General features: G+C 49.2%; 3 protein-coding genes across 4 annotated transcripts in view; all 3 read left to right on the top strand.

Annotated features, from left to right (window-relative positions):
* LOC139826096 (dynein axonemal heavy chain 9-like) overlaps positions 1-27,036 on the top strand; it is a 69,770-nt gene that overhangs the window by 27,663 nt on the left and 15,071 nt on the right. The window lies entirely within an intron of this gene.
* Positions 45-18,061, top strand: LOC139826105 (dynein axonemal heavy chain 9-like). Its single transcript, XM_071801051.1, has 12 exons — positions 45-58; positions 105-259; positions 1,286-1,482; positions 1,577-2,001; positions 3,996-4,218; positions 6,486-6,652; positions 7,019-7,889; positions 10,920-11,050; positions 12,162-12,288; positions 15,683-15,835; positions 17,047-17,172; positions 17,804-18,061. The coding sequence occupies exons 1-9, from the start codon at positions 45-47 to the stop codon at positions 12,250-12,252; spliced, it is 2,274 nt and encodes a 757-aa protein (XP_071657152.1). The 3' UTR covers positions 12,253-12,288; positions 15,683-15,835; positions 17,047-17,172; positions 17,804-18,061.
* LOC139826104 (dynein axonemal heavy chain 9-like) lies at positions 19,110-27,020 on the top strand. The gene is made up of 6 exons (XM_071801050.1): positions 19,110-19,294; positions 20,327-20,483; positions 21,880-21,984; positions 24,634-24,791; positions 25,096-25,234; positions 26,439-27,020. The coding sequence occupies exons 1-6, from the start codon at positions 19,110-19,112 to the stop codon at positions 26,952-26,954; spliced, it is 1,260 nt and encodes a 419-aa protein (XP_071657151.1). The 3' UTR covers positions 26,955-27,020.

The raw sequence follows: 27,036 nt of genomic DNA, 5'->3' as shown, positions 1-27,036 counted from the left end.
GGTTTCTCTCCCCCCGCAGGGCTGGTACCTGTGTGCTCATTGCCATGAGTCCTCAGCTGTGGGCAGCTCTTGTAGGACAGACTCAGCCCCGCTGTATTTCAAAGTGTCGTCTTTTTCTTCCAGGAAAACCAGAGCCTCTTACTTGCAGACCCAGCATCTGACATCTGGAAGGCCTATGTGGATGACGTGGATGAGATAGTTCTGGATGGATTCTTCACTGCCATTGAGTGCTCACTCAAGTACCTCCTCGAAAACACAGGTAACTGCTGGTTCCTCAGCTCTGGCCGTGATACCATCTTCAGTCTCACCAAAAGGAAGTTTCTGTTTTGTGCTTTGACTTGTGGTGGTCTTTCTACTCTGCCTCTTGCATTGTCTACAGCAAGTGCTGGAGGAGCCTCCAGACTCAGAGGGTAACTCTGTCCCCTGGTCACTGGAGCAAAGCCTTGCTCAAGGGAAGGGACAGAGATGACTGTGCACCATTTGCTGGGATTTGTGAACAGACAAAATTGAGGCATCATTCCAAGTCTGTTCTTGGGCATCAGCCATCTCCTGACCTCCCATGCACAAAGCATCAAGGTGACACAACCTTTCGTTTGTGGAGAGTCTCAAGAGTTGGTTCTGTGGATGAAAGACATGAAAGAAAAACCTCCATCACTGAGGAGTGAGGAGAGGGGTCACCAAAGCAGAGCTCCTGCCTAAGGCTGCCACGGAGGGTCACTCTGCTGAGAGCAGCTGTGTCCAGCTAAAGCACATCTTCAGAACGCTTCCCTCCTGGATGTGGAGGCACACTGAGCTGGAGAATTGCATCCAGTTCCTCACCATCTTGTTAAAAACAAGCACAGAATTTCACATTTGTGAAACCAGTTGGTGTTTTATTTTTTCATGCCTTTCTCCACTAAATTAAAGAGCCTCTTGGTTCCTGTTGTTTTTCTCCTCTTTAAGTACTTATGCGCTGTAATTGTTCAGCTCTCAGACTCCCTTTTGATTAGCTGAAGAGCCTGGTCTCTTTAAGGCTTCCCTCCACAGCATTTTTCCGGTCCTTAAATCACTTGTGTCTCATCTGTTCTCCAGTATCTCCTGTGGGTACCAGAACACCAGCTGGTTTGGCAGCCTCCCCTCTGCGTTGTGTGCAGACACAATGTCACTGGACCCAGCGAGTGGGTGTCCCACCTGCCTGGTGTCCCTGTGGGGCATGTGTGTGTCTTGTGGTGGGATGTTAGTGGTGGCTCTAGATCACTTTTCTCCCCTTCAAAAATAACCTGGCACCTCTGTTCTTCCCTACCAGATCCCAAGGCAGGGCTTCCTCCCCTGTTTGAGGTGCAGCTGGATTTGGTGATCCCAGATTTGATATTTCAACCCTCCTTGGACCCTGGCACAAACGATGGCTTCTACGACGTGGTGGAAGGTCTTCTCAACGACATCTACCGGATCTCATCGCTGGTGCCCAGGCTGGCTGAGCACAGCGGCTTCCTCCACTACCAGGTCCGTGGCTGTGGAGCTCCCTCACGCTGTGTGGCAGTGAGGAGGTGCCACGCTGCCCCCGTATCGCTGCGAGCTCCTCTCCTCTTCTCTCCAGGCTGACATGGAGGACATGGCTGACCTGGCCGACATGCGCCATGAGCTGATGGGGCGTGTGCAGGCCGTGATGGCGGCCTGCTGTGATTACCGCAGTGCCTTCGACCACTACTCCTACCTGTACGGGGAGGACAGAAAGGAGTTCTTCCGCCAGTTCCTCCTCTACGGGCACATTCTCACTGCGGCAGAAATCGAGGCCCATGCAGAGAACGGGGTCCCTGAGTCACCTCCCACGCTGCAGCAGTTCCGAGAGCAGATTGACTCCTACGAGAAGATCTATGAGGAGGTGAATCGCATCGAGCCCATCAGCATTTTCCAGAGTTGGATGAAAGTTGATGCTCGGCCTTTCAAAGCGTCTCTGCTGAATGTGATTAAACGGTGGAGCTTGGTGTTCAAGCAGCATCTCATGGACCACGTCATGCACAGGTAGGAACCGTTCTACCTCTTCTTCCCAGAACCAAAGTGGGTTTCTCTTGTGTTGGCTGGGCTTTATCATTTCACACTGATAAGCAAAAGGCTAATACAGGAGCAAGAGGAGGGGGCACACACCCCCTGCCAGCTCCATCGCATCTCTGCTAACTTTCATCCCCTCGTCTCTGCTGGGAGCAGCTGGTCCAGCTGAGTGTGTAAAGTGCAAACAGTTCCACGAACTCGGTACCATCGACATCCTGCGAGCTGATGCTCCTACGACCTACTGTGTGGTGTTGGACAGGATGTCTGTTTGTCTGTTCATCCTGGTCCAACTAATCTAATCTCTTCTAGGGCTCTATGCTTATTTTGTTGAATTTGCCATCAGTAAAGCTGCATTAATGCCATGAGATACTTGCTCCGTTTCTAAATGCAGTGCTCTTTTGAGTGCACTCTCTGTAAAAAAAGTAATTTGGGTTGCCTGGCATGAGCAGTCATGGGGAGGCAGTTTCAAGGTTACAAAAAGGAGGAGCTTTGGATGTAAGTTTTGAATTAACATGTGTTCCCTGCTCTGAATAGCTGCTCAGCCGCCTGGTCTCTGCAGGATGATGTGTTAGGTGATTTATTTGAGTAGTAGCAGCTGAAGGATGCCACAGGGCTTGGATGCTTACGAAGAAATATTTACAGACATATGTACTAGTGAAGGCTGCTGCGTGTGGTGGCTGCTGTGATCTCTTGTGTTCTTTTCAGCACGATGATTCCTGTGCAAAGAGGTTTTTGCATAGGTTAGAACAGGCATTTAGGAGTTCTTATTAAGAGCTCCTGACTCAGCAGTTTAGTCTTTAATAGGTGAAGTGTTTAGGGCTCTGTTTTGGTCCAGCAGCATCCACAGAATTTAAGCGGGCACTTCAAAAGGAAGCGTTTTGAGAAGGGAGGAATGGAAAGGACCAAAGATCCAGGAGCCCATCAAGCTCTGCTAACAGTGTCCAGCAGCTGGTGAGATCAAGAAGCAGGTAGGGAAACTTCCCCCAAATAGTCTCCTTGTCTCTAACCATTCATACCTGAGGACTTTGAGAGTCATGGGTTGTACCTTTGTATCTAAAGACCTGGATGGATTTTTTTTTCTCCCACAAATGTTCGGTTGCTTTTCTGAACCGCTGTGAATTTTTAACATCTGCATCCTTCTGCAGCAGAGACTTACCCTCTGAAATAAGGCAGCGTGCGAAGAAGAATCCCTGTTTGTTGTAGCTTTACAACCTACCAGGTTCATTTGTTGAATTCTTGTATTGGAAGAGATGACATGAAAACTGTCCTTTCAAATTCACTCTCTTCAGACCACAGACCCGAGCTCACAGGTCTCCCTTATAGAATCATAGGATAGAGTCATAGAATCTGTTTGGTTGGAAGAGACCATCAAGATCACAGAGTCCAACCATAACCTAACTCTGGCACTACCCCATGTCCCTGAGAACCTCATCTATATGTCTATCCAACCCCTCCAGGGATGGTGACTCCACCACTGCCCAGGGCAGCCTGTTCCAAGGCCCGACAGCCATTTCTGTGAATAATTTTTTTCCTAATACCCAATCTGAACCTCCCCTGGAGAAATTTGAGGCCATTTTATCTTATCACTTGCTACCTGAGAGAAGAGACCAACCCCCTCCATGCTCCAACCTCCTTTCAGACAGTTGCAGAGATCAGGTCTCCCCTCGTCTCCTGTTCTCCAGGCTGAACAGCCCCAGCTCCCTCAGCTGCTCCTCGTAAGACTTGTGCTCCTCAAATGCCTTTTCTCCAAGCTGTGAAGTCCCAACCCATTTATCCGTTCCTCACAGGAAGCTGTACCACATCTATGGATCCCTGTGAGCATGAACTGTGGTTCTGATGCCCTCAGCATGTTGCCATGTGATGGGCAGAGTTAGCCAGGCCTTTCCCTCTCCGTGCCAGTCCAGCTGCCTGGATGATTCCGGTAGGAACTGCTCTCATTTGGTGCTTTCCTGTTTTGTGTTCTACAGCTTGTCTGACCTGGACGAGTTCATAAAAACTGCTGACAAAGGTTTGAGCAAAAAGGTTGAAAAAGGCGATTATGATGGTTTGGTGGAGATCATGGGGCATCTCCTGGCCGTTAAGGAAAGGCACAGTGTCACCGATGCCATGTTCGAGCCCCTGAAGCAAACCGTCGAACTGCTGAAGACGTACGAGCAAGAGCTGCCGGAGGAAGTCTATAAGCAACTGGAGGTGGGTGAAAAGCTGCGGTGGACACGGCGGTTTGCCAAGTAGCCAGCGTCAAAGAGTATGAGCTTAAGAGCATTGCAGGAATATTTAAAGCCCCACTCCCTGTCATTAGAGGGCCTCAGTGGATAGTATTTTACTATTGTGGGATGTGCCTTAATAGCTCTAAATTTTGGAGTTATATTGAGGTTTTTCTTTTAAAGCAGAGATTAAGCCTTTTGTTATGTATGAAAAACATAGAATTGCCTGCTCCAACTCTCAGCGATTACTCTTGAAAAAAATTAATGCGTTTTCAAATACATCTGTTAATTAGTTTGAATTATAATTATTTTTAAATAAGCCAGTTCTTGGCAACTGTGGAGATGGGAAGGATAATGTTGGCAGAGGAGTCGCCTTCTCATAGGACTTCAGTCCTCCACTAGGTCTATAACACCCAATCTGCTTGACCCAAAGGACATCACTGGGAGCACGTTATGAAAGTATTTCAGCACCTTTCCACATCTGGCCCTGATGAATCAATTTTTCTTTGGGGAATTCTTCTCATTTCTGGACAGGGGACCATGAGGTGAAGGTTGGAAAAGCCTGTGGGATGCCCAGCCAGCCTTGGGGAACTGGCAGCAGTCACCATGTTACGGTGGAGGAGCGTGTGGCTACATACTGATGGATACCCCTTAGTCACGGGGCGTTGTGTGCAGAGGGCTCTGTGTGGGACACCAGGTTTAAGGCAGAGCTTTTTGGGGAGAAGTTCCTCCCTCTGCTGCAGGCTTGGATGGGACCTGAGCGGGGTTTAGCAATCCCCCAGTTTTCTGCTGGTGCAGCCGTGATCCACGGATGGTTGTATCACCAAATCTGACACGGGTAAGGGTCCTAAAGATAACTGGATTCCTACAGACACCCTGAAAAACAGAAGAGCTGCATTAAATGAATGTTTTGGCTGCTACAGCAGCTTCAGTTCAGCATAAAAAATGGTGCTATGGGGAACCCAGCTCTGCTGATTCCTCTGCCCAAGAGCCGCTTGCTTGGTGCCTGTTTGTGCGTGTAGATTTGAACAACTGATTTATTTTTCTGACAGAAGAAATGAGGTATGCAGGGCAGCCATTCAGATGGAGGAGATAACGAAACAGTTTCGTTCTTTCTGGCAAGTGACAGCAACACATAGTTGAATAATTCATTCACTGCTGTACACAGTAGGAAAACCAAAGTAAGTTCCTCCAGGTACCGCTCCCTCCATGGCCATGAAGATGGATGGGCTGGAGCTGATAGTTTGTATGAGAAGGACAAGGAAGCAGCTCCATGTGTGCCCTGCTATGGTCATGGATAGTGATTTCTACAGAGACTGGAACATGAAGTGCCAGAAAGAGACCCCTCAGGAGGGACTGGCCCTGCTCTGGCCGCCTCTGCTGCCTCCAGGTTATTTCGCTTCTTTGCATAGTGTTGGTGCATCTCCATTAGTCTTCTCAACTATGTGCACTGGGATGAAAAGAAGCCCAAAGTCTTTCCTGTAGGCTGGCACAGTACCTGGGGAAGTGGGAGAGCAAAGCTGTGGGACTTGAGGACAGCAGAGCCCTGGCTGGTGTCACTGTCTGGGGTGAGGATTTGGCTCGAGAAGTCTAGTGAGAAGAGAAGAAATCAAATCTCTTTCTGAATAAAATCCCAGGTGCAAAGGGTGGATTGTTAGCAGTGCTGTGCACCAGCAGCTTGGATGCAGGCCTGAGAAAGAAACTGTCTTATTTAGTACTAATATTATACAGGCAGGCTGGAGGGATTTGCCCCAGAAAGCTCTGTAGAAGTCCTTCTGGCATAATATCTTCTGCTCTAAGAGCTGGCTGGAAATTTCCCAGGCTCTGTTTCTTAATTAGCTCTGGGAAGCCGGACGATCTGATGAACTTGCATCCTCAGCCCACCCTCCTGCCTCCAGCCAGCTCTGGGTCCCGCTGGGCTCGGTGTCAGGAGAACTGTGCTCTCTCAACCACCGAGCCATCCTGGGAGCCCAGGATCTGGTCTGGGACCCTTCTTCTGAAGTTATTTAACATGTTTTTGCAATCAGAGCAGTCAGTTTTAAAGTCTCAGTCTTCATTCGTCTTCAAAATTGTGGATAACTGATAAGTTTTATCCCAAATTGTGTTTAGCTTTTGCATCACAACAAAACTTCCTTGCAGTTTTAGGCATGGAATCTGTTGCTTTTCCTGTTCTGTGATTGTCCATAAACAGATCAGTCACATCTTATATCAAATAGCAAATACTGCCTACCGTCATTTAAATTTTGCTTGCAGGAGCTGCCAGAAAAATGGAACAATATAAAGAAGCTGGCGATAGCTGTGAAGCAGCGTGTGGCTCCTCTGCAGGCGAACGAAATGACAGTTGTGCGCAAGAGCTGTGCGGCGTTTGATGTTGAGCAACACAGATTCAGAGAGCGATTTCGGAAAGAAGCACCATTCAGGTACAGTGAAATTATAACATCAGAGAAGCCCTGAGGAAGAAAAGCTTCATGGGATCATCTCGGAGTGTCCTGAGGATGTGTTCTTGAACCCTTGCATACATTTCCTACCTGCTCACGGTGTTGTATCTGTTATGCCCTGGGTGTTTTGTCCCTGCAAACACTGTAAGGTGTTAGCAAGAGATTCAATCTGGATGCTGAGTGCACAATATTGCTTAAAGGGGTTGTCAGCAGTGCCATGTGGCTGCACCATCAACGGGTACTATAGATGTATCATGTCTGCTTTGTGTCTCAGAGGCACCATTTGTTTTATGTTTTCTTTAGAAGTTGTTACAATATCACTTATGAAGAATAAACGTTTCTTTCTAGGTTTGACCCCAAAAAGCCTTATCAACTGCTGGATACAAAGCACATTGAGATTAAACAAATGGAGTCAGCCATGACCTCGATTTATGAATCAGCTGGTCTGTTTGAAGTCATAGTGCCAGACTATAAACAACTGAAGCAGTGCCGAAAGGAGCTGTGTCTTCTCAAAGAGCTCTGGGATATGATCTCCCTTGTGGGCACTTGCCTTGATGACTGGCAGACCACCAAATGGGCGGATATTAACGTGGAAAACATGGATCTGGAGTGTAAAAAGTTTGCAAGAGAGATTCGGAATTTGGATAAGGAGGTGAGGGCGTGGGATGCTTTCACTGGGCTGGACAGCAAGGTGAAGAACATGCTGACGGCCCTGAAAGCTGTGGCAGAACTTCAAAATCCCGCCATTAGGGAAAGGCACTGGACTCAGCTGATGCAGGTGACGGGTGTGAGGTTTGTGATGGACTCGGACACCGCGCTGGCTGACCTCCTGAAGCTCAACCTCCATAACTTTGAGGATGAGGTTCGTGGCATTGTGGACAAAGCGGTACGAGAAATGAGTATGGAGAAAGTCCTGAAGGAGCTAAAAATGAGTTGGAGCACCATGGAGTTTCAGTATGAGCCTCACCCCCGGACGAACATCCCGTTGCTGAAGTCAGACGAGGAACTCATAGAAACTTTAGAAGACAACCAGGTGCAGCTGCAGAATTTAATGACATCCAAATGTATTGCTTTCTTCTTGGAGGAAGTGTCCGTATGGCAGAGGAAGCTGTCCACAACAGATTCCGTCATTTCTCTCTGGTTCGAAGTGCAGCGTACGTGGTCTCACTTGGAGAGCATATTCATAGGCTCAGAAGATATACGGGCACAGCTTCCTAAGGTATGAAATCCCAAATCCTATTTTTCCTGTGTGGAAAGCGTTGAAGAAGAGCCTCCATTACACAGAAGAAGGTTGTCTATATTGCCGTGTTCCCCCAAGCAGGACTGTTCTCTTGCTGCATTGCTTTCTTGGAGGCTCCCTTAATGCTACAGCAGTTTCCCCAGTGTTGCCCCAGGCTGTTTTTGTACTGTTGGTTGTGCCTGAACCCTGCTGAGAAACTGTTTTTCCTCCCCTCCACCATTGCACAGCAGATGCAGAGTTCCTGGAGGCTGAGCAGGAGGCTGCTGGCTTCCTTCAGTGATACAGGCATGTTCCCTCTTTCCTTGGAGGGGAGAAGACGGAGATAATTACTCAGATGGTGCAAATTGTCAAATCAGAGCTGGACCAGGCAGCTTTGCAGTATCCGCTTCCCTGCCTCCAGTGCTGGTGCAGCGGGAGAGCAGCTCTTCTCCCACTTCAGCTTCAGAAAATTGAGCAGAGTTGTCACTGATGCCCTCCTCAGGGTTGTGACCTCCTCAGGGCTGTCTTTGAGTCCAGCTTCCAGTCTTATTCCCTATTCTCTTGATTATTTAGAAAATCTTCCAAGCTTGTTCCTGGCCCCGCTGGACCACTCGCAGCCCTGTGGAGGAACCTGCCTTTCACTCACGAGTGACCCACAGTTGGCTGTGTGACCCCCGTCCCTGTTCACGAGCAGCATCGCTGACAGCACCACTGTGGGACGAACACCCACGAGGGGATGTGCGCAGCCCATTGACCCCTGGACAACACACTGTTCTGTCTCCAACCCTGCACTCTGCTCTGCTTGGACTGTTCCTCCACCTGCTTCAGAGAGCACGCTGTGCTGAGTGTCCTGGGGGCAGTTTTTGGCCCCTCACACCAAGAAAGCCCTTGTGGTGCTGGAGCAAGTTGAGAGAAGGGAACGGAGCTGGTGAGGGGCTGGAGCACAAGTGTGATGGGAGCGGCTGAGGGACCTGGGGGGTTCAGCTGGAGAACAGGAGGTGAGGGGAGACCTTCTGATCTCTGAACTGCCTGAAAGGAGCTTGGAGCCAGGGGGGGTCAGGCTCTGCTCCCCAGGAACAAGCGCCAGGAGCAGAGGAAACGGCCTCAAGTTGCGCCAGGGGAGGCTGAGGTTGGATCTGGGGAACAATTTCTTCCCCAAAGGGCTGTGGGGCATTGGAACAGGCTGCCCAGGGCAGTGCTGGAGTCACCATCCCTGGAAGATGTATAGATGAGGAACATGGTTTAGTACTAGATTTAGGTTATGGTTGGACTCAGTGATCTCAATGGTCTCCTCCAGCTAAATGATTCTATGATTCTGGGCACACCTCGCTCACTGGGCAATATATACAGGTGCTGATAACCAGTGCCCTGAGGCTGTACCATGTGCCAGCAAGCTCTTAATATCCAGGAGCTATCTAATGTCATGTATGAAATTGCATCATGATTTACATTTGCATCCTGCTGGGCAGCTGTCTGCATCTCAGTAGCTGTCTGGCAGTGGTATGAACCATAGAACCATAGGATGTCCTGACTTGGAAGGACCCATCAGGATTGTCAAGTCCAACTGCTGTCCCTGCACAGGACACCCCACAATTCACCCCATGTGTCTGAGGACGTTGTCCAGTCTCTCCTTGAACACTGTCAGGTTGGGGCTGTGACCCCTCCCTGGGAGCCTGTTCAGTGTCCAGCACCTCTGGGTGAAGAACCTTTTCCTCATGTCCCACTGCCCTCCCTGGCACATCTTCTGCCATTCCCTGGGTTCTGTCACTGTCACAGAGAAGAGCTCAGCCCTGCCCCTCCTGCTTCTGCTGAGGAACCTGCAGCCCCATGAGCTCTGCCCTCAGTCTGCTCTGCTCCAGCTGAACAAACCCAGGGACTTCAGCCGCTCCTCATACGGTTTCCCCTCCGAACCCTTCACCAAGTTCATGTCCCTCCTCTGGACACCCTCCAGTAGCTTTATCTCCTTTTCTCCTGTGTCCCCAGCCCTGCACACAGTGAATGCTGCAGGTGAGGCCGCCCCAGCACAGAGCAGAGCGGGACAATCCCCTCCCTGCCTGGCTGGCCGTGCCGTGCTGGATGCACCAGGACACGGGGCCCTCTTGGCTCCAGGGACACAGGTGGCTCAGTCAGCAGCTTCTCTTCCGTAAAAGAAAGACTGAAGCTCAAAGTCTCTGTAGCTGAGCACCCTCAGGATGCATCCAGGGCTGGGGGGATGTGCTGACAGGCTGTGGGATGCTCACCTGGAGCTGGATCTGTGGCGTGAGTGTAGGGAGGGCTCAACCTTCCAGATGGAGCCTTGCTCCTGGGGCTGAACACAGGGTAGCGTGGAAGTGTTACCTGGACTGCTTGGAACACTTGTTCAGTGTCCCGCCTCACTTAGGAGGCCTGACCTGGGAAGAAGGGAGGAGCAGAGATGTTTTGAACATAGCTTGCTTTATTCTTCAGTGTTTAGCTCCAGAAATTCAGAGTCCCTGTTAGATATGGAGCATAATTGTTGATGTGGGCCTCCGGTGCTGACATGGGGTTTCCATACCCTCATTGAAGGCAAGGAAGGGCTCTCCTCTACAAGAGTCATCGTACCCGTTTTGTGGATGGGTGTTGGGATTCCTGTGCTGTAGCAGGAGGGGAGGAGCGCACTCACATGAGGCTGGGAGCCTTTCCACGGTGTGGGAGCATCTCCTGCTGCTGCAGCCAGGGAAACTTGGTACTTCACCTGGACATGGGAGAGAGAGATTTATGAGGTTTTCCAAGGGGAATTAAATCCCATGAAAATGGTTGGTCCTAGACATTGCCTCCTGCATGGAGCACTTTATCCACAACCCCTTTGGGATACAGTGACAAGAAGGCAAGTGCCTGTTTGCAGACTAGTTTCAGGCAAGTCAGTGGAAGAGCCATTCTGGAATGGTGGAGGGGTCCCTGTCTGCACTGGACAGAAGGTTTTCCCCTCAACCCAAAGACAGCACCCAGAGGATGGAGACCTTTAGCACAAAATCCATGTTTTACCATGAACATGTTTGTGTTGCTTTTTAGGACTCCAAACGCTTTGAAGGGATTGATGTGGACTTTAAAGAACTGGCCTATGAAACTCAGAAAACCCCAAATGTGGTTGAGGCCACCAATAAACCAGGTCTGTCCCAACAGCTGGAGGACATTCAGAGTAGGTAGGTACAACTTCAGTCCCAGGATTTTGTCAGAGACTGGGATCAGCTCTAATAAGTTGGTTTAACCTGTGCTCCAAGGCTTTCCTTCTGGACTGTGCGTTCTTTGCATTCACACATTGAGTCTTTTTATTCATGATCCATCACCCTGAAGCCCCCAAGGTGGATTCTGGCTTTGCGTATGTGCAAACTCTTATCTTGAATATTGATTTGCACACATACAAAGCTAGGCACTCAGTTGGTTTTAATAACATGTGGCCTCACTGCCACCCCAAATTTGGTGTCTTAAATATCTATTTAGCAGTCCAAGCAGGGATATCTGCAGCAGAGCTGATCCCGTGTGCTTTAATTAACAAAATTATCTTTGTGTGTGTACCCTTCACAGATGGTATAACTAAACTCCCTGAGAAAGACCTTAATGTCCAGAGATGGATACAGTTCTCACCTAACATATGAGCTACTCTACCTGGAACACACCTAACAAGTTAACGTGATAGCTGTTGTGTCAGTAATAACTATCCATTTAAAATAGAGATCTAATTTTACTTCCTAAACAGATAAGGCCCGTGTTCCCCACAGAGGACTAACTGCATGTTATTTATGAACTTTGAAAGCTCAGCAGCAGTTTAACATGTAAACACTGAGAGATTCATTTTAGAACGGAGCAAACAAGTTTCTTTTCAGGCTTCACAAGCACAAAAAGCTGAGTAGGTTTGAATCAGACTTTAAAATGTGCTCGTTAGAATAAAAGCAGTTTTGGAAACTTTCATCCTAGTGTGAAATCACCTGTGGCAGTTGAGAGCTTGTCTAAAACAGTAAGTCAGACTGCAAAGCCTTTCTAGCCTCTTCTTCCACCTGTGTTTCTGCTTTTTGGTGAGGATTCTCTGACTCTTTGTCTGTTTGACCCTTGGGAGTGGAGAGAGATCTATGAGTTACTATGTGCTTTGTTATCTATTTGGAAAATGCTGTAAAGGACCAGCCTGCAGGCTCAGCTCATGTCTGGCATTTCCCCATGGGAGGGGAGAATCTGCTCGATAACCCAAACTGTAGCACGACACATTAAAGGATATTCACCCGCCTGTCCTGGGCTCTATTTTTCTGCTCTTCTCCCCAGGTTGTCCCTGTGTGAGAAGGCTTTGGCTGAATATTTGGACATGAAAAGATTGGCCTTTCCCAGATTTTACTTTGTTTCTTCAGCAGATTGATTGGATATTCTTTCCAATGGCACCAACCCACAGCTGGTAAGCCTTGCACTATGTCACCTTCACATTTTCCAGCTGTCAGTAATGTCAGGGTGGAAGATGCTGTCTAGGGACTCAGCTGTAGCTTATCCTTTCTTGAGTGCCTTTTCTCCCACCCTCACTTGGATTAACAATAACTCTTCCACTGCTGGCCTTCATCTGTCGTCTCTGAAAGGCAATGCGCACACCGTATGTTGTCCCATCTGTCCCTGGTGATGCTTGCAGATGGTTCTGAAAGCACTGCACAGAGCAGAGCTATGTTCTTGATACCATAAAAACAGTGGGTTTGTTTCTGCTGGGATACAGTGAGGTTGGGGGAAACCATTTCTTGAGGATCTCAGCCAAACCTTGTTGCTGAGCTTGGTTCCCCAAGCTGGGATGCCAGCAAACAGCATCTGTTGTTGAAAGAGCCACAGACCGATCATTCAAATGTGACAGTGTTGACAACCGAGGGCTTGGAGACGTCTCTGTTTTTAGGCAGAGGAGACATCTGCTAGTCAGCCACTTCTTCCTTCCCCCATGCAAAGGTCTTTGGGATGGCCTGTTCACAGGGGAAGAGCAGAACACAGCCTGGAAGAGGTAAGACAGCTGGTGGTCAGACAGTGGCTGTGGCCAAGGCAGGACTTCCTTGGGTTGCCACCCACCCCCGCACAGCTCTGCTTGGCCTTGTTTGGGACGCATCTTTTATTCAGAGGTTGGTGCATAAAACCAGTCAAAACGTTCACAGCAAAAGGCGAGTGTTGGATGATGAACAAAGTCCTAATTCTGTCTTTTGGTAGCGAGTATTTTCACTTTCTTCAGGCTTTCCACCATTTTCAGTATTGATGTGAGCACAGGAATGGAGCAGGTTTGCATGTGTATTTGGAAATGCTGTTGTTTCCCTCTAACCTTTAACGCTGCTTCTATCTGTGTCTGCTGCTGGGTGATTTCAGCCCACAGAGTATCATAAATACATAGTTGATTGATATTTAAAATGAAGAGGAAAAGAAAAACACAGGAAGCAAAGATACTGTGTTGAAATGCTCTGTTGAGTAAGAAGAAATTCCTGGTGTTTTCTGTTATTCAAAAGTATTTGCAGTAAAATCAAAGTAAATGTCAAGCAGTATCATACATAGATACACTCTCAGCCTTCCCAATGTAGTTTCAAAGTCTGATGATTCCTAAAGGAGGATTAAATACACAATGACATTATCCTCGTGAACTGGGTGCTGAACTTGTGCAGATTCAGGTGCGCTCGGGCTCTGGCAGCAGGATCGCAGCAAGTGCTGGGGTTGTGTCCGAACCCTCCAGACTGGACAGGGTCTGGGAAGGGGCAGCTGGGGATTTGTGACCAGAAGCTTCTACATGTAAGAAAAAGTTTCTACGGTTTACTTACGGTTTGAAAAGAGATAAGCTTATGGCCTCAAGATACGCTTAATGGCCTCAAGTTGTGCCAGGGGAGGTTCAGATTGGATATTGTAAAAAAATTCTTCCCAGAAAGGGCTGTGGGGCATGGGAACAGGCTGCCCAGGGCAGTGCTGGAGTCACCATCCCTGGAGGGGTTTAAAAGACATTTAGACGAGGTTCTTAGGGACATGGATTAGTGCCAGAGCTAGGGTATGGCTGGACTTGATCCTGAGGGTTTCTTCCACCCAAAATGATTCTGTGATCTGGGGGGGTGCTGAGTGCCCTGTGCTTCTCAGAGTCACTTAGCACCTCCCAGGGTTTGGCCCTGCTTGTATGTGTGTGAGAAGCTGCGTCCACTTGCAGCACAGCTCATGAGAGGGAGGGTTGTAGTTCTTTGTGAGTCAGTGAGTCAGAATTAGATGGACAAATCCACCTCCACCCTTCCTTCTCTGAAAGCATCAGAGCATTGGGCATCTCACGCAGAATCCCAGAATGTCAGGGTTGGAAGGGACCTGGAAAGCTCATCCAGTGCAATCCCCCCATGGAGCAGGAACACCCAGCTGAGGTTCCACAGGAAGGGGTCCAGGCGGGTTTGAATGTCTGCAGAGAAGGAGACCCCACAACCTCCCTGGGCAGCCTGGGCCAGGCTCTGACACCCTCACTGAGAAGAAGTTTCTTCTCAAATTTAAGTGAAACCTCCTGTGTTCCAGTTTGTACCCATTGCCCCTTGTCCTGTCACTGGTTGTCACTGAGGAGAGCCTGGCTCCATTCTCCTGACACTGCCCCTTTATATATCTGTAAACATGAATGAGTCCCCCCTCTGTCTCCTCTTCTCCAGCTCCAGAGCCCCAGCTCCCTCAGCCTTTCCTCACACGGGAGATGCTCCACTCCCTTCAGCATCTTGGTGGCTGCGCTGGACTCTCTGCAGCAGTTCCCTGTCCTTCTGGAACGGAGGGGCCACAACTGGACACAATATTCCAGGTGTGGTCTCCCCAGGGCAGAGCAGAGGGGCAGGAGAACCTCTCTGACCTACTGACCACCCCCTTCTAACCCACCCCAGGTACCATTGGCCTTCCTGGCCACAAGGGCCCAGTGCTGGCTCATGGTCACCCTGCTGTCCCCAGGACCCCCAGGTCCCTTTCCCTCATTTCTCATCTCCCCTATGGGAGTTTTTCTACCTCTCTGCTGTAATTGAGAGAGGCAGCTCCTGTCTGGGACTGCTTTGGGAGCTTCCCCTTTCTGTGGGGACGTCAATCCTAGGAGAATCTCACCTTCATTGGCGTGGGGCGCGCAGTGATGCAGTTGTGTGTTACGCAGTGGTCTGGAAGAAGTGCTGGTGACCTGCTCAGCTCCCAGCAGGCAGATGCTGATGTTGAGAGCCCACAGCATCTCCCTGTTGGCTTTGCAGACTCAGATGGAGGTGAACAGGAAAGAACTGAATTATTCTTTTCCTTCTGGAAGAGTGCTTTTGGTGAACATGGTTGTTCTATAGGAGGTCTGGGCTGTTTATCATAGGTCTTAGGCAGAAATAAAGATCTTTCTTCTCCATGAAAGAGAATTTAGGATATTTCACTAGCACAAAATCAGTTTCTAGTAGTGGAAAAACAGGAAAGTTCATAGTGAAGAAAACTCCACGTTGTGCTGAGAATAGGATGAGGTGGAGAAATGGCTACAGACTTCTCATCACTACATGTAGGGAAATTTGGGGTAGGAGTCATGAGGTGTTTCAATGTTTTCTATGCTTTTGCTCTGTATGGAAGATTTCCCAATGGAGAAACATGATTTATTAAGGCATCTCTGTTTTCTAAATTACGTAGAAATAGGTGGAAGTATTACAAGAGACAGCAAGAGGCTTTTGTTGGCAGTATGTTGGCCACATTTGAGAAGATGTGGTGCTACCTAAATATCCAAGATATTTTGTTAACATGATTTTGCTTGTGACATGTATAGTGATCTTCATTCCGCTCGTCCTATCTCGGTTGCTTTATTTACACAACCCGTTTTGCAGGTGCAACGTCATCTTTCCAAACTCTTTGACAGCTTGGCCAGGATGAAATTCCAGCTGGACTCTGAGCAAAAGCCAACCAAGGTTGGCCTGGGAATGTACAGTAGAGAGGAGGAGTCCGTCAGCTTCAGCGAGCCCTGGGACTGCAGTGGGCAGGTGAGAGGGAAGTCCTTGTCTATCAGAACTGTCCGGTGGAGTCTGCTCCCCTGCCCCTCGTGTGAGATCCCTTGCCAAGACGTCATAGAGCTTCACTGCTCTCCCCTGGTGCATGAGAAAAGCTGGAAGAGGTGGTGATTTAGTACCTCCTTACACCACAACCTTTCGTGTCACTCTGGATAGGTCCTCACTAAGGGGGGACGTGGATGTCGCAGTCCACTGTGAGAGAAAGAGCTGTGCCATTTTTCTGACTAGGTTTTTAATTTGATTTTTTCTAAGACCTTTTGAAGGTTGGTCTTAAAGCTTGCTACAAATATCCTCGGTGAGGGAGGGGATGCAGACTGAAAAGAGACTAAGCTATTCCATAGTACCTCTGCACGGGTGTGTTTGGCAGGAGAAGGCCTTTTACCTGTTTCTCAAGTCTTCATTATTTCATACCACGAGTGAAAGTATGAAATGTAAGAATCAAGCTACTGCTCAGCTTATCTATCCTGGTAGTTTCACCTTTCTGCATGGTCTATTACAGGAAGCTAAAGTACGTAATACCGGCTACTGAGCTCCCCAGCAATGGAGCTTGCTGCGTTCAGTCTGTCTTCTTGTTGAGGGCTTTGCCTGTGAAATATGAAATTCAGCAGGAATTGTGTTCCCAAGTTTGGCAGCATCTTTCTTCTGCTGCTGGCAGACTGCCCACATCCCACCAGGGATTCTGTCATGGCCTGGAGGTGGAACACACCTGACCAAATTATTCATTGACGGAGTTCATTTTGGTTCCTCCTGTAGCTAGAGTTCAAGAAAAAAATCTGTCTTCTGTTCTTGGTGTCTGGAAGTAGATGCTAATCCTACAGTACCAGAATTAGCCAAATCTACCCAGTCTGAAGGAGGCTGTGAGGTTTGGTTAACTCATAGAATGTCCTGAGCTGGAAGGGACCCACCAGGATCATGGAGTCCAAGTCCTGTCCCTGCAGTGACAACCCCACAGGTCACCCCGTGTGTCTGAGGACATTGCCCAGTCTCTCCTTGAACACTGTCAGGTTGGGGCTGTGACACCTCCCTGGGAGCCTGTTCAGTGTCCAGCACCTCTGGGTGAAGAACCTTTCCCTCATGTCCAGTCTAAAGAGAACTGAGATGCTTGCCTCATTTCCTATCTTCACTAATTACCAAAGGCACTTAAGAAGAGCAAATGTGTTACTGGGATTTAATCTCTTTTCCAGGTTGAAGTCTGGCTCAGTCATGTACTAGACAGCATGAGGGCTACTGTGAGAGATGAGATGACAGAAGCCGTCATGGCTTATGAGGAAAAACCAAGGGAACAATGGCTCTTTGACTATCCTGCCCAGGTATCTGCCACTGCTTCTTATCACCACTCAGGCTGGCTCGTGGAAAGGTAGCTCTTGGGTTCCCCATCAGTCCTGCCCTTCCCTTCTTTCAGCAGCTGTGGACAGGCATGTTTCTGGCCTCCACCTTGCTATCCAGGAGAGAGGGAGGATGAGTTGTCCTTTATCCTGGCGGTCTCCTGATGGAGTTTTCAGGCTGAGCTCCATGCTCTGGTTGGGGCTCTTGGTTGGGTGACAGAGCCCAGGGGCTTGGGCAGTGCAGTCTGTACAGCCAGAGCAGTGAGAGGTGCAGCAGGAAGGCAAAGTGGTGAGGCCTGATAAGAGTGAAGAGCCCCTCAGATGCACCTCTGACAACCTCGTGGTCTCCAACTCTTCCTCCTCTGCTGTGTCAGGCATGTGAAAGGTGCTGATTTACTTATAACTAGCTGCTAAATGTGTCTATCACTGATATGGTGTTTTAAATGAATGTCACGGAGCAGATCCTTGTTGTACTGTCTGCTGTGACTGCTGTATGAAAAAATACTTAATTTCATGTCACGGATGTTTCATCCTTGATCTCCCTGTGGATCCGACACTCTTGAACATAAGGAAGCTTTGGTATTTTCCCTGATACTGAACCAGCCTATTTCCCTAGGTGGCGCTTTGCTGCACCCAGATCTGGTGGACAACCGAGGCTGGGATTGCCTTTGCCAGGGTGGAGGAAGGCTACGAGAATGCGATGAAGGAATAGCACAAGAAGCAAGTGACCCAGCTGAACACCCTCGTTACCATGCTGATCGGGCAGCTCTCCAAGGGCGACAGACAGAAAATCATGACCATTTGCACCATCGACGTGCGTGCTCGGGATGTGGTGGCAAAGATGATAGCACAGAAGGTTGGTGTTGGCAGTTCAGCACAGTTCTGTGGGTGCTGGAGAGGGGGCTTCAGGGGGCCCAACCGCTGGCCATTCAGATCACTGCCGGTCTCAGTGGGAGACGTATGACTAAATTTATTTCTACAATGTTTGTAGTAAGTGTGCAGAAAGCCCCTGTAAGCCTGCAGAGCTGTGCTGTGTCATGGCCCTGCAACACCAACTTGTAGTTGCTGCAGATTCACACCAGGAGTGAGAGCGCGGCCCTGCGTCCTGGTGCCAAGACGTGTGCTGGTGGATGATGGTGGTGTGTTGGGAGGCTGCTGGACTCAGTCTCAGTTTTGACTTTAGAAAGTAAGAAAAAGCATTCAAGCTTTGTTCTTTGTAGCGTCCTTTGTCTGGTGTGGGGCCACAGGGACTTATGTGGGACTCCCTTCTCCTGCAACACCTCTCCCACACTACTCCCCTGTCCCTGACACCATGCCAAGTGTTTAGCCTTGCAGGTGGGTGGGAAGATGCCCTGAATGTATTGGGTTGTGGCTCTTCCCTCATCTGTGTCATCTCAGAGGCAGCCAGGCTGCTCACAGGGTTTCTGTCTTCAAGGCTCAGCTGGGCTCAGTGGTGCCTCGGTCCAGCCTGGGGTGAAGTGATGCATCTGGACCTGCCTGCTGGTTGTGCAGAGAGCGCTGGCCATGCCTGTCTTTGTCCACCTGTCCCCAGTCTGTTTCCTTGGTGCTGTCTGCAACCTCTTCCTTGTCTAGATGGCCTCTGCTCCTTCTCTCACTCTGGTTGCGTTATGAGACCTTCTTCATGACTTGCTGCTTCTTAAATCTATTCAGGAGTCTTTTTGTAAGGCTCTTTCTCTTGGCCATTAATTTTTTCCTCTCCCACCAATGTGGTCACTAATTTGGTTCCTCCCCTTTACTGATGGGAGATGGGGAGGTGACATTTCTCACCGCATTGCAAGGAGGCGGCCTTCCTCACCACACCTGCCTTGCAGTGAGGACCAGTCATCCCCCATGAAAATTTTATAGCAGTCGCTATTTTGGCCCCCGAGCTGCATGTGTCTGGCATCCCCGGCCTTCCTGTGATGGTGTTTGTGGGTGTGTTGCAGGTGGACGATGCCCAGGCCTTCATTTGGCTGTCACAGCTCCGGCACAGATGGTCAGATGAGGAACGGCACTGCTTTGCCAACATCTGTGACGCCCAGTTCCTGTACTCCTATGAATACCTTGGCAATACCCCTCGGCTTGTGATCACTCCGCTGACCGACAGGTAAGTCCCTGGGACACAATGTCATAGCTGGGCTTTGCCACACAGGTAGAGAGAGAGATGCCAACCAAAGATGGATTTAGTTCAGACACCTGTATCCCTCTTGTTCTGTCTCCATGTCCCAGCACTCCAGTGGTCGAGCTCTAACTCTTATCTGGTTTTTGGTGGTACCCTCTGGGGAATTTGTACATCAGATCCCTGGGTGGGATTCAGCTCACACATTAAAACACTTGTGGGTGTCTTCCTGTGCACAAGATGTCCACAGTCCATAAAGCTGGTGAGTCTAGAGAGCTTTCATCCCATCTTGAAGCAGACATCTACCTGGTTGCCTCAGTGGGGACACCTAGGGTTACTTGAGATACTCTGTGTTGTCCCACCTGGCTTCCAGCTGCCAATCCAGAAGTGTAAAAGTCTCCTATGGACCCCTTGTCATATCTCTCCACCCTATGTGACATTTCAGCAACCAAGAGCATCTCAGGTGGCTCTAGTCACCTGTGTTAGTCAGCTGCGTCAAGCCCCCAGGTATCATCAGGTTTTGTTGGCTATATTGACTACACCTCTGTGGCTTATACAGGTAGTATAGATACTCACATGTGGACACCACCCCAGTGTCCATCATCAACATGATGGAGAAACTTTGGGACTTGCTGCAGCTTTGAGTTGGGTTCACTCATAGGCCACCTGAGCAGGTTTCTGTCAGTGACAGGTCTTCCAGAAAAGCTGTCCTTTTCTCATACTGCCTGAGATGTGCCCAATATCCATGAGTTGTATGAGGATCCAGAGAGAACACAAGCTGGACATGAAGAGGTTTGGGCAGACCTTGGTGGAAGATGAGTATCTCTTGGAGAAAACAGAGCTGAGCAGAGGTGGTAATTAATGCCAAGAAGGCTTTCAGCTCAGACATGACCCCTGCTCACGTACAGCTTTTCAGAGGAGAGGCTCTGCTGAGTGCAATGCTCTAGTGCTATTGCCCTGCAGCCCACAGTTGACCTATTGGACATATTTCCTTTTTTCATTCATCATTCACTGTGAAAGATGTTACATCACCCTGACCCAGTCACTGCACCTGACCAGGAGCGGAGCACCTGCAGGCCCTGCGGGCACTGGCAAGACGGAGACTACGAAAGATTTGGGGCGAGCCCTGGGCATCATGGTGTACGTGTTTAACTGCTCCGAGCAGATGGACTACAAGGTATGGCTCCCACCTCGGCTGCAGTGCGGTCACATGGGGCTGGGGATGCTCAGGGCCCGAGCAAACCTGAAGGATGAGAGTAATCCAATGGTACCTGGGGTGCATTAGGAGAGGTATGACCAGCAGGTCAAGGGAGGTTGTTCCTTCCGCTCTGCTCTGCCCTGGTGATGCCACATCTGGAGTTGTGTCCAGTTCTGGGCTCCCCAGTTTAAGAAGGAATAACTGCACAGAGTCCAGCAGTGGGCGACAAAGATGCTGAGGGGTCTGGAGCTTCTTTCTTGTGAGGAGAGACTGAGAGAGCTGGAGCTGTTGAGCTGGAGAAGAGAAGCTGAGAGGGATCTGATCAATGGATCAATATCTCAGGGTGGGTGTCAGAGGATGGACCAGACTCTGTTCAGTGGTGCCCAACGCCAGGGTGAGGGGCAGCGGGCACAGACTGAAACACAGGAGGCTCCATCTGAACATGAGCAGAAACTTGTTTGCTGGGAGGTGCCAGAGCCTGGCCCAGGCTGCCCAGAGCGGGTGTGGAGTCTCCTTCTCTGAGACATTGAAACCCGCCTGGACCCACCTGTGTGATCTGCTCTGTGACCCTGCGTGAGCAGGGCTTGGACTGGGGGATCTGCAGAGGTCCCTTCAGCCCCACCAGGCTGGGATTCTGCGATCACCTCTCTCCAAATCCCTGCTACACTCCTTTAAGCTGAATGCCTTTTCCTTCTCCTCCCGTTCCTTCTCTAAGATTTGCACAAGGTTCTTCAGGAGGCAGAGACCCGAACTATCTTCTCTGCCTCATTATGCATTTCCCTTCCTTTCTGGAGTTAGATTTCATGTGCAATTCTTCAAAAATGTTGGTCTGTTCAGTTGAGACCAAGGCTGTGCTGATAGTTGGACCCTGGTCGTTTCTTCTCGGCGTGCTCGCGGCCTGGCAGCCCCTGGCACGGGGAGGGACCTGTCCTGGTTTTCTCAGGATCCTCTCCCAGAATAAACCCAAAACATAGTGAACCTTCAGCCGCTACAGAGCACTGAATCATTAGGCTGAGTCTTGCTCTCTGCCAGTCTGGCACGGTACAGTGATTTTGGTAGCCTCGGATCATATTTCATTTAGCTTATGGGCTCTCCCAGGAAACGGGACCATCAGTAATTCAGCACAAGTGACCTTTAAATGAAACTGGTGCACAGATATATCGAGAAAGTGCAATTAGCAGATAAAGTGGCAAGCTGCGCAGAGCTATAAATATTATAATTGAGTTGTGCCTGCTGTTTCCATGCACTTTTCTAAATACCCACAATAGACTGTAAATTGCTATAAATAAACAGGCTGGGAAATCAATTTTTTGCTGGAGTTGATTCCATTTATGATTTCACTCCTGTAATCTTTGTTTTTGTTCTGTTTTTCCAGTCTTGTGGGAATATTTACAAAGGCCTTTCCCAGACGGGAGCCTGGGGCTGTTTTGATGAATTTAACAGGATCTCAGTTGAGGTCCTTTCTGTGGTTGCTGTACAGGTGAGTGGAGAAACACTCATAAATAAATACAAACAGAGCAGAGCCATTCTGCAGTCTTTGGAGCAAGGGTAAAAACGGCAATTGCATATTGCCGGTTTCAGTTCTGTGTATAGGCAGGTGTGGGATTAGATCTCAAGATTAATCACATGAATATCACAGCACTGCCAAGATGTCGCAGTTACGTGCTGCAAAGATATTTGTCACTTTTCTTGCCCCAGTTACAGCATTTGTGCCAAGACAATTCTTTGTAGCATCTTTTCCCAGACCACTACGCACCATGGCTCTGTACCTGTTCCTCCTCAGGAAAGCACTCGTGTCATTAATCTGCTGTGAGATAATTGCAGCACATCGTTTCAAGACAGAGAAGCTGCCTTGACTTGCGGCTGCTCAGTCTGCAATGTAGGGAATAATTTTCACAGAGGGGAAGAGGGGTGTTTGGGGCAGATCCGCTGGACTTCTGGGGGTTCCTTATCACCCCTGGTCAGGCACAGGTTGTGTGTCATACTCAGGAAATGGGAATACATTCAGGATTAATTTTCTTAACCTGTCTCCAAAACTATATGGCTGTGGATTTAGTTCTGGTGTCTGTAACGACAGCTCTGCCAAGTGGCTTTGGAAGGTATTCCTGGCCAACTGGCACCATTCCTTGGAGGAATGTGTGCAGCCCCGTGGTGCTCCCAAAAGCCAGTGTCAGCTGGTGACACTCGGGAGCTGGAATCTGGGGCAGATCTGCGGCCCTTGCTGACGCGCTTGCCCAGGGTACCCTGACACCGTGGGATTAAACCTGGGACAGAGCTATTGGAGCGGTGCCCAGCTGGGCATGGGTGTTTCCCCTGGCGAATGGTTTCTCATCTCCTCTGTAGTTTAGCTGCTCAGTGCATTGTGTTGGTGAGTCTCGTGTGAAGCGCAGCAGCATCCCTGGAGAAGGGCTGGAAGGGAGACTGGCCTCCCCATCGTGCCAGAAAGTCCTGTGCTCTCGTGCTTATATATATAATCTGTCACTTCGCGTCCTCCTTCCCCTCCTCTTACCAGCCCATGAGGAAACCTGGCATTATTTTATACAGGGGAAGCCTTGGGGGGCTTCAGTGCAGAAAACTGAGGTGCCAAAGTGCCCAAGTTCTTCAGGATCCAACTGTCAGCTGAGTGCGTGTTTTAGGATCCTAATATCTGATTGAGGTGCTGAATTGTTCCTGGACTCCCTTTTGGGCTCAGTGTTATAGAAAGATATAAAGCTCAGAAGTTTCTACACTTCTGTAAATGTTTCGGTCAAAGACATTGTTCTTAACCCCTCCATGAACTCCTCATTCTTCTCATCTGTTTCACTCATAATTGGTACCTTATGTGGCATCCCAGAGAAGCCCCAGGCAGGTACAAGAGTTTATGTATCATTCCCTCTCAATTTCTCTTCCGTCAGGTCCTAGTTTAAAGTTGTCATTGAAAAAAAGTCTTTGAGGATCTTGAAATAAAAAGGGAAGCTGAACAAAAGAAGCCCAGGAATGACTCAACTGCTGATGGTTCCCTCGCTCCTGGCTGGAGCGTGGCAGCTGAAGAAAGCGGCACGGCCGTCATTCCATCATGGTGTCTCCTGGCTGCTATTAGGAGTGTTACCATGGCGATGTTTAATTGGCTGTCTTACTCATGCAGCTGATGTCGATATGGTTCCTTACAGGGAAAAATTCGATTAATTGCTTTACTTTGAGATGGCAAACAGTAGTGAGGTTAGAGCGGTGAATAGAGAGAGATTTGCCCCTCGCTGAGGTGCTGTTTGCAGAGAGGTGAACTCTTCGGAAGGAGAGGAATGAGCAGAACAAAGCTGCAATCAGGCAAATATAAAAAACAATATAATATTAGTGAGTGAAGGTGTTAGGAGAGGTTTTACAGCTTCTGCCTTCTGGTTTTGGTTTTAAATCAAACGTCTGATGTCCCAAAATCTTTAAAAGTGATATCAAGTGGTCAGTTTACAACTGAGCTGAGGCCAAGCTTATTGGGAGGTGCTACCCCTTCTCTGGGCCTGGTCAGGGAGCGGAGCAGGCACAGGAGGGTTTTGGGATGTCCTGAAGAGCAACGCTGTGTGGGGAGAGGTGAGATGGGTAAAGGGAATAATGGGCCCATATTGTGATAGACTTTGGGGAGTGCGTTTGGGTGTTGGCTGTGTTGTGGATACCTGTACTGCCCTGTGTCTCTCTCACACATCAGACCTCTGCTGGGCTGGCTGGTTCAGAGATGGTGGAGCCTCTGGTGGTGTTTTTGCTGTGAGATGTGCTGAGCAGTGTCCCACAGGTGATGTCAAAAGCCAAGGTGAATGCAGGCAGTGCTGGGGACATTTCCCGCTCCTGAGTTGCTCTTCCTGACCCACGTTCATCATTGTCTCATGGAGCAAAGGTGTGAAGTCTTGCAACTCCTTTGCATTTTGACTTTCCACTCTCTTCAGCTCTTTTTTCTGCTTTGCCAGAGTTTGACTGAGATGGGAAATTGATATTGCCATGCTGATGTACTCCAAACAGTGTATAAAGCTTTATGCTGCCGGTAAAAAATAAAACAGTGATTAGCCCCATTTGTCACGAGGCCAAGAGTAACGAAGGAAGCACCGTTGTCTGATGTGTTTTTCATAAGTGAACGCTGATACTATAGTACTGTCTTGATTTCTAGGTGAAGAGCGTGCAGGATGCAATACGGGAGAAGAAGAAATCCTTCCATTTTCTTGGAGAAGACATCAACTTAGTACCATCAGTAGGCGTTTTCATCACCATGAACCCTGGTTACGCAGGGCGAACAGAGCTACCTGAGAATTTAAAAGCTCTCTTCAGGTGAGTCCAGGTCAGGGTTTGTGACCTGGCAGAAACTGTCTTTTGGAACATCCAGGCTCGACCTCATGTCCTTGGGGAATTCACTTGCACAGGGCATTCGCAGGTAGTTTAAGCCTTGCACAACAGGCCTGGGTCTGGGCACGCACAGGCAGGGCAAAGGAGCTCTGTCCCTTGTCGTGGGGAAGGCAGAGGGTGACCTGGCTCGTAAAAGAAGGCCTAGAAGATGAAGCTGCAAATGCGCTGCCTGTAAGACCTGTAGTCAAGAAATACTTGTTCTGCGATGCCTCCTCACCTGTCATTTTAGGCCGTGTGCGATGGTTGTGCCAGACTTTGAGCTGATCTGTGAAATTATGTTGGTGGCTGAGGGATTCATCGAGGCCCGGGTGTTAGCCAGGAAGTTCATTACTCTCTACCAACTCTGCAAAGAGCTCCTGTCCAAGCAGGTGAGCCTGATTCTGTGGCTGAGTGGTATGATGAATCTCCAAAATCAGCAGAAACATGGCACTGTGCTGCTCAGCTCCATGGCTAACGTTTCACAGCTTTTATTTAATGGCTGCATTTGCACTGGCTGCTGGGGGAGGAGAGGGTTGGTGATCATCGGAGCAATAAAATTTTCAGACTGCTTTACTGGAGCATCTGCAGGGACAAAAGCATTTGACCAGCTGCATTAATGGGAGACCTTTCAGTGAGTTTAAATGACACCATGTTTGGGGTAGTATTCAGTGGCCTTTTGCTTTCCAGTCTCTTCCTATTGATTCTCCTGCCTGCAAAGGGTTTATGGTGTCCCTCTCTGAGTTCAGCCTTAGGCTGGTTCCAGGTCTTGTTAGAGTTACTGTCAGTGCAAAGCAAATCAGATTTTTCCTTGTCATTATTTGTGTCGATCGAAGCTGGGTCCAGAGGAGACCTGAATCAGGATTCCTGATGATACAAACCTGATCTTGGCTGTGCCAGCATGAGGCTGGGTGGGATATGCTCTGTCGCAGAAACTTGGTGCTGTGCCTTGAGGGGCCTGGTGGAAGCCATGGCCTCCCAGACAGAGCAGTCAGCTGTCGAGCTGTGCTCTGGAGGGTGTTAACAGGACAGAAATATGAACAGTTGTTTGTTGGCTTGAGAGTTCTTCTCATGCCGTTTTGTGGTACTTTTTCAGCAATGTCTTTACTGACCCCTTATTCCTGGACCTCCTCTGAGACCAAACAGGCTGGTCATCTTGTGATGGGCAGGGTGGAGAAACTTGGGTCTTTGGGGCCTCATAATGGACTCACAAGCCTTTCACCTTGGTGGCTCCTGCAGATGCAGGGGGCTGGCTGGCCTTGCTATAGGTGCTTTATGATTTAGGTGAAACAAATTGCTTTGGTCTCTGGAGTGCAAATCCTGCTGCTGTCTTACTGCCAACTGTGAGCCCATGTGATGGTCTGAACAGCTGAATTATTTGACTCTTTAATACTGTCCCTGACGGGAATCTCACCTACTGAGATGGAAACCAGGTCCCTCAGGCTGGAGAAGGTCTCTGGCCACAATGCAAATAACAGATTTAGATGTATTTTCATTGCTTACTAGTCTGGCAGTTTGGGAATGGTGGTTCTTCACCCTACATGGTACTGTCTAAGCATAAACTCATGCCTCTTTTTTTTTCTTCCTCTGGTGTAGGATCACTACGACTGGGGCTTGCGTGCCATTAAGTCAGTGCTAGTTGTTGCTGGCTCCCTCAAGCGAGATGACCCAGAGCGACCCGAAGACCAGGTTCTGATGCGCTCTCTTCGTGACTTCAACATCCCCAGGATTGTGACGGATGATGTGCCGGTGTTTATGGGGCTGATTGGGGATCTGTTCCCTGCACTGGATGTGCCTCGGAAGCGTGACCTGAATGTTGAGTCGTTTGTGAGGCAGGCTGTGCTGGACCTCCGGCTGCAGGCTGAGGACAACTTTGTGCTCAAAGTAAGACCAAGAGATCTTCTGCTACACCCACATCGCCATCAAATCATTTGGGTTTTCTCAGACAGCTTTGCTTCTACAAAGAGAGCTCTGCACAGCATTGTCCTTGCAGGCAGATCTCGCTGGAGGGCAGTCAGCTGTGCTGGGTCTGAGGCAGCTGCACCTGCTCCTGAAGTCAGCACTGGATCAGTCTCTGGGCTTCCAAAGGGGCCAACTTTTGTAGGCTCATGAAAGTGTAGCCCCTGGAGAGCAGGGCCTCATCAGGTGGTGGTTGTCAAGTATAAACAGCGCTGAAAGTTTATCTGCAGGCTGA

Source organism: Patagioenas fasciata, chromosome 35, assembly GCF_037038585.1.
Source record: "Patagioenas fasciata isolate bPatFas1 chromosome 35, bPatFas1.hap1, whole genome shotgun sequence".
In the NCBI taxonomy this organism is placed as follows: Eukaryota; Metazoa; Chordata; class Aves; order Columbiformes; family Columbidae; genus Patagioenas; species Patagioenas fasciata.
This window is presented reverse-complemented; position numbering and strand designations above follow the sequence as displayed.

Coding starts and splice junctions, on each gene's coding strand:
- LOC139826105 (XM_071801051.1), top strand. Junction 260..1,285: donor GTACCTCCTCGAAAACACAG/GTAACTGCTGGT, acceptor CTTCCCTACCAG/ATCCCAAGGCAGGGCTTCCT. Junction 4,219..6,485: donor AAGTCTATAAGCAACTGGAG/GTGGGTGAAAAG, acceptor TTTTGCTTGCAG/GAGCTGCCAGAAAAATGGAA.
- LOC139826104 (XM_071801050.1), top strand. CDS start 19,110: ATGGTGTTTGTGGGTGTGTTGCAGGTGGACGATGCCCAGGCCTTCATT. Junction 19,295..20,326: donor ATCACTCCGCTGACCGACAG/GTAAGTCCCTGG, acceptor TCACTGTGAAAG/ATGTTACATCACCCTGACCC. Junction 21,985..24,633: donor TTTCTGTGGTTGCTGTACAG/GTGAGTGGAGAA, acceptor CTTGATTTCTAG/GTGAAGAGCGTGCAGGATGC.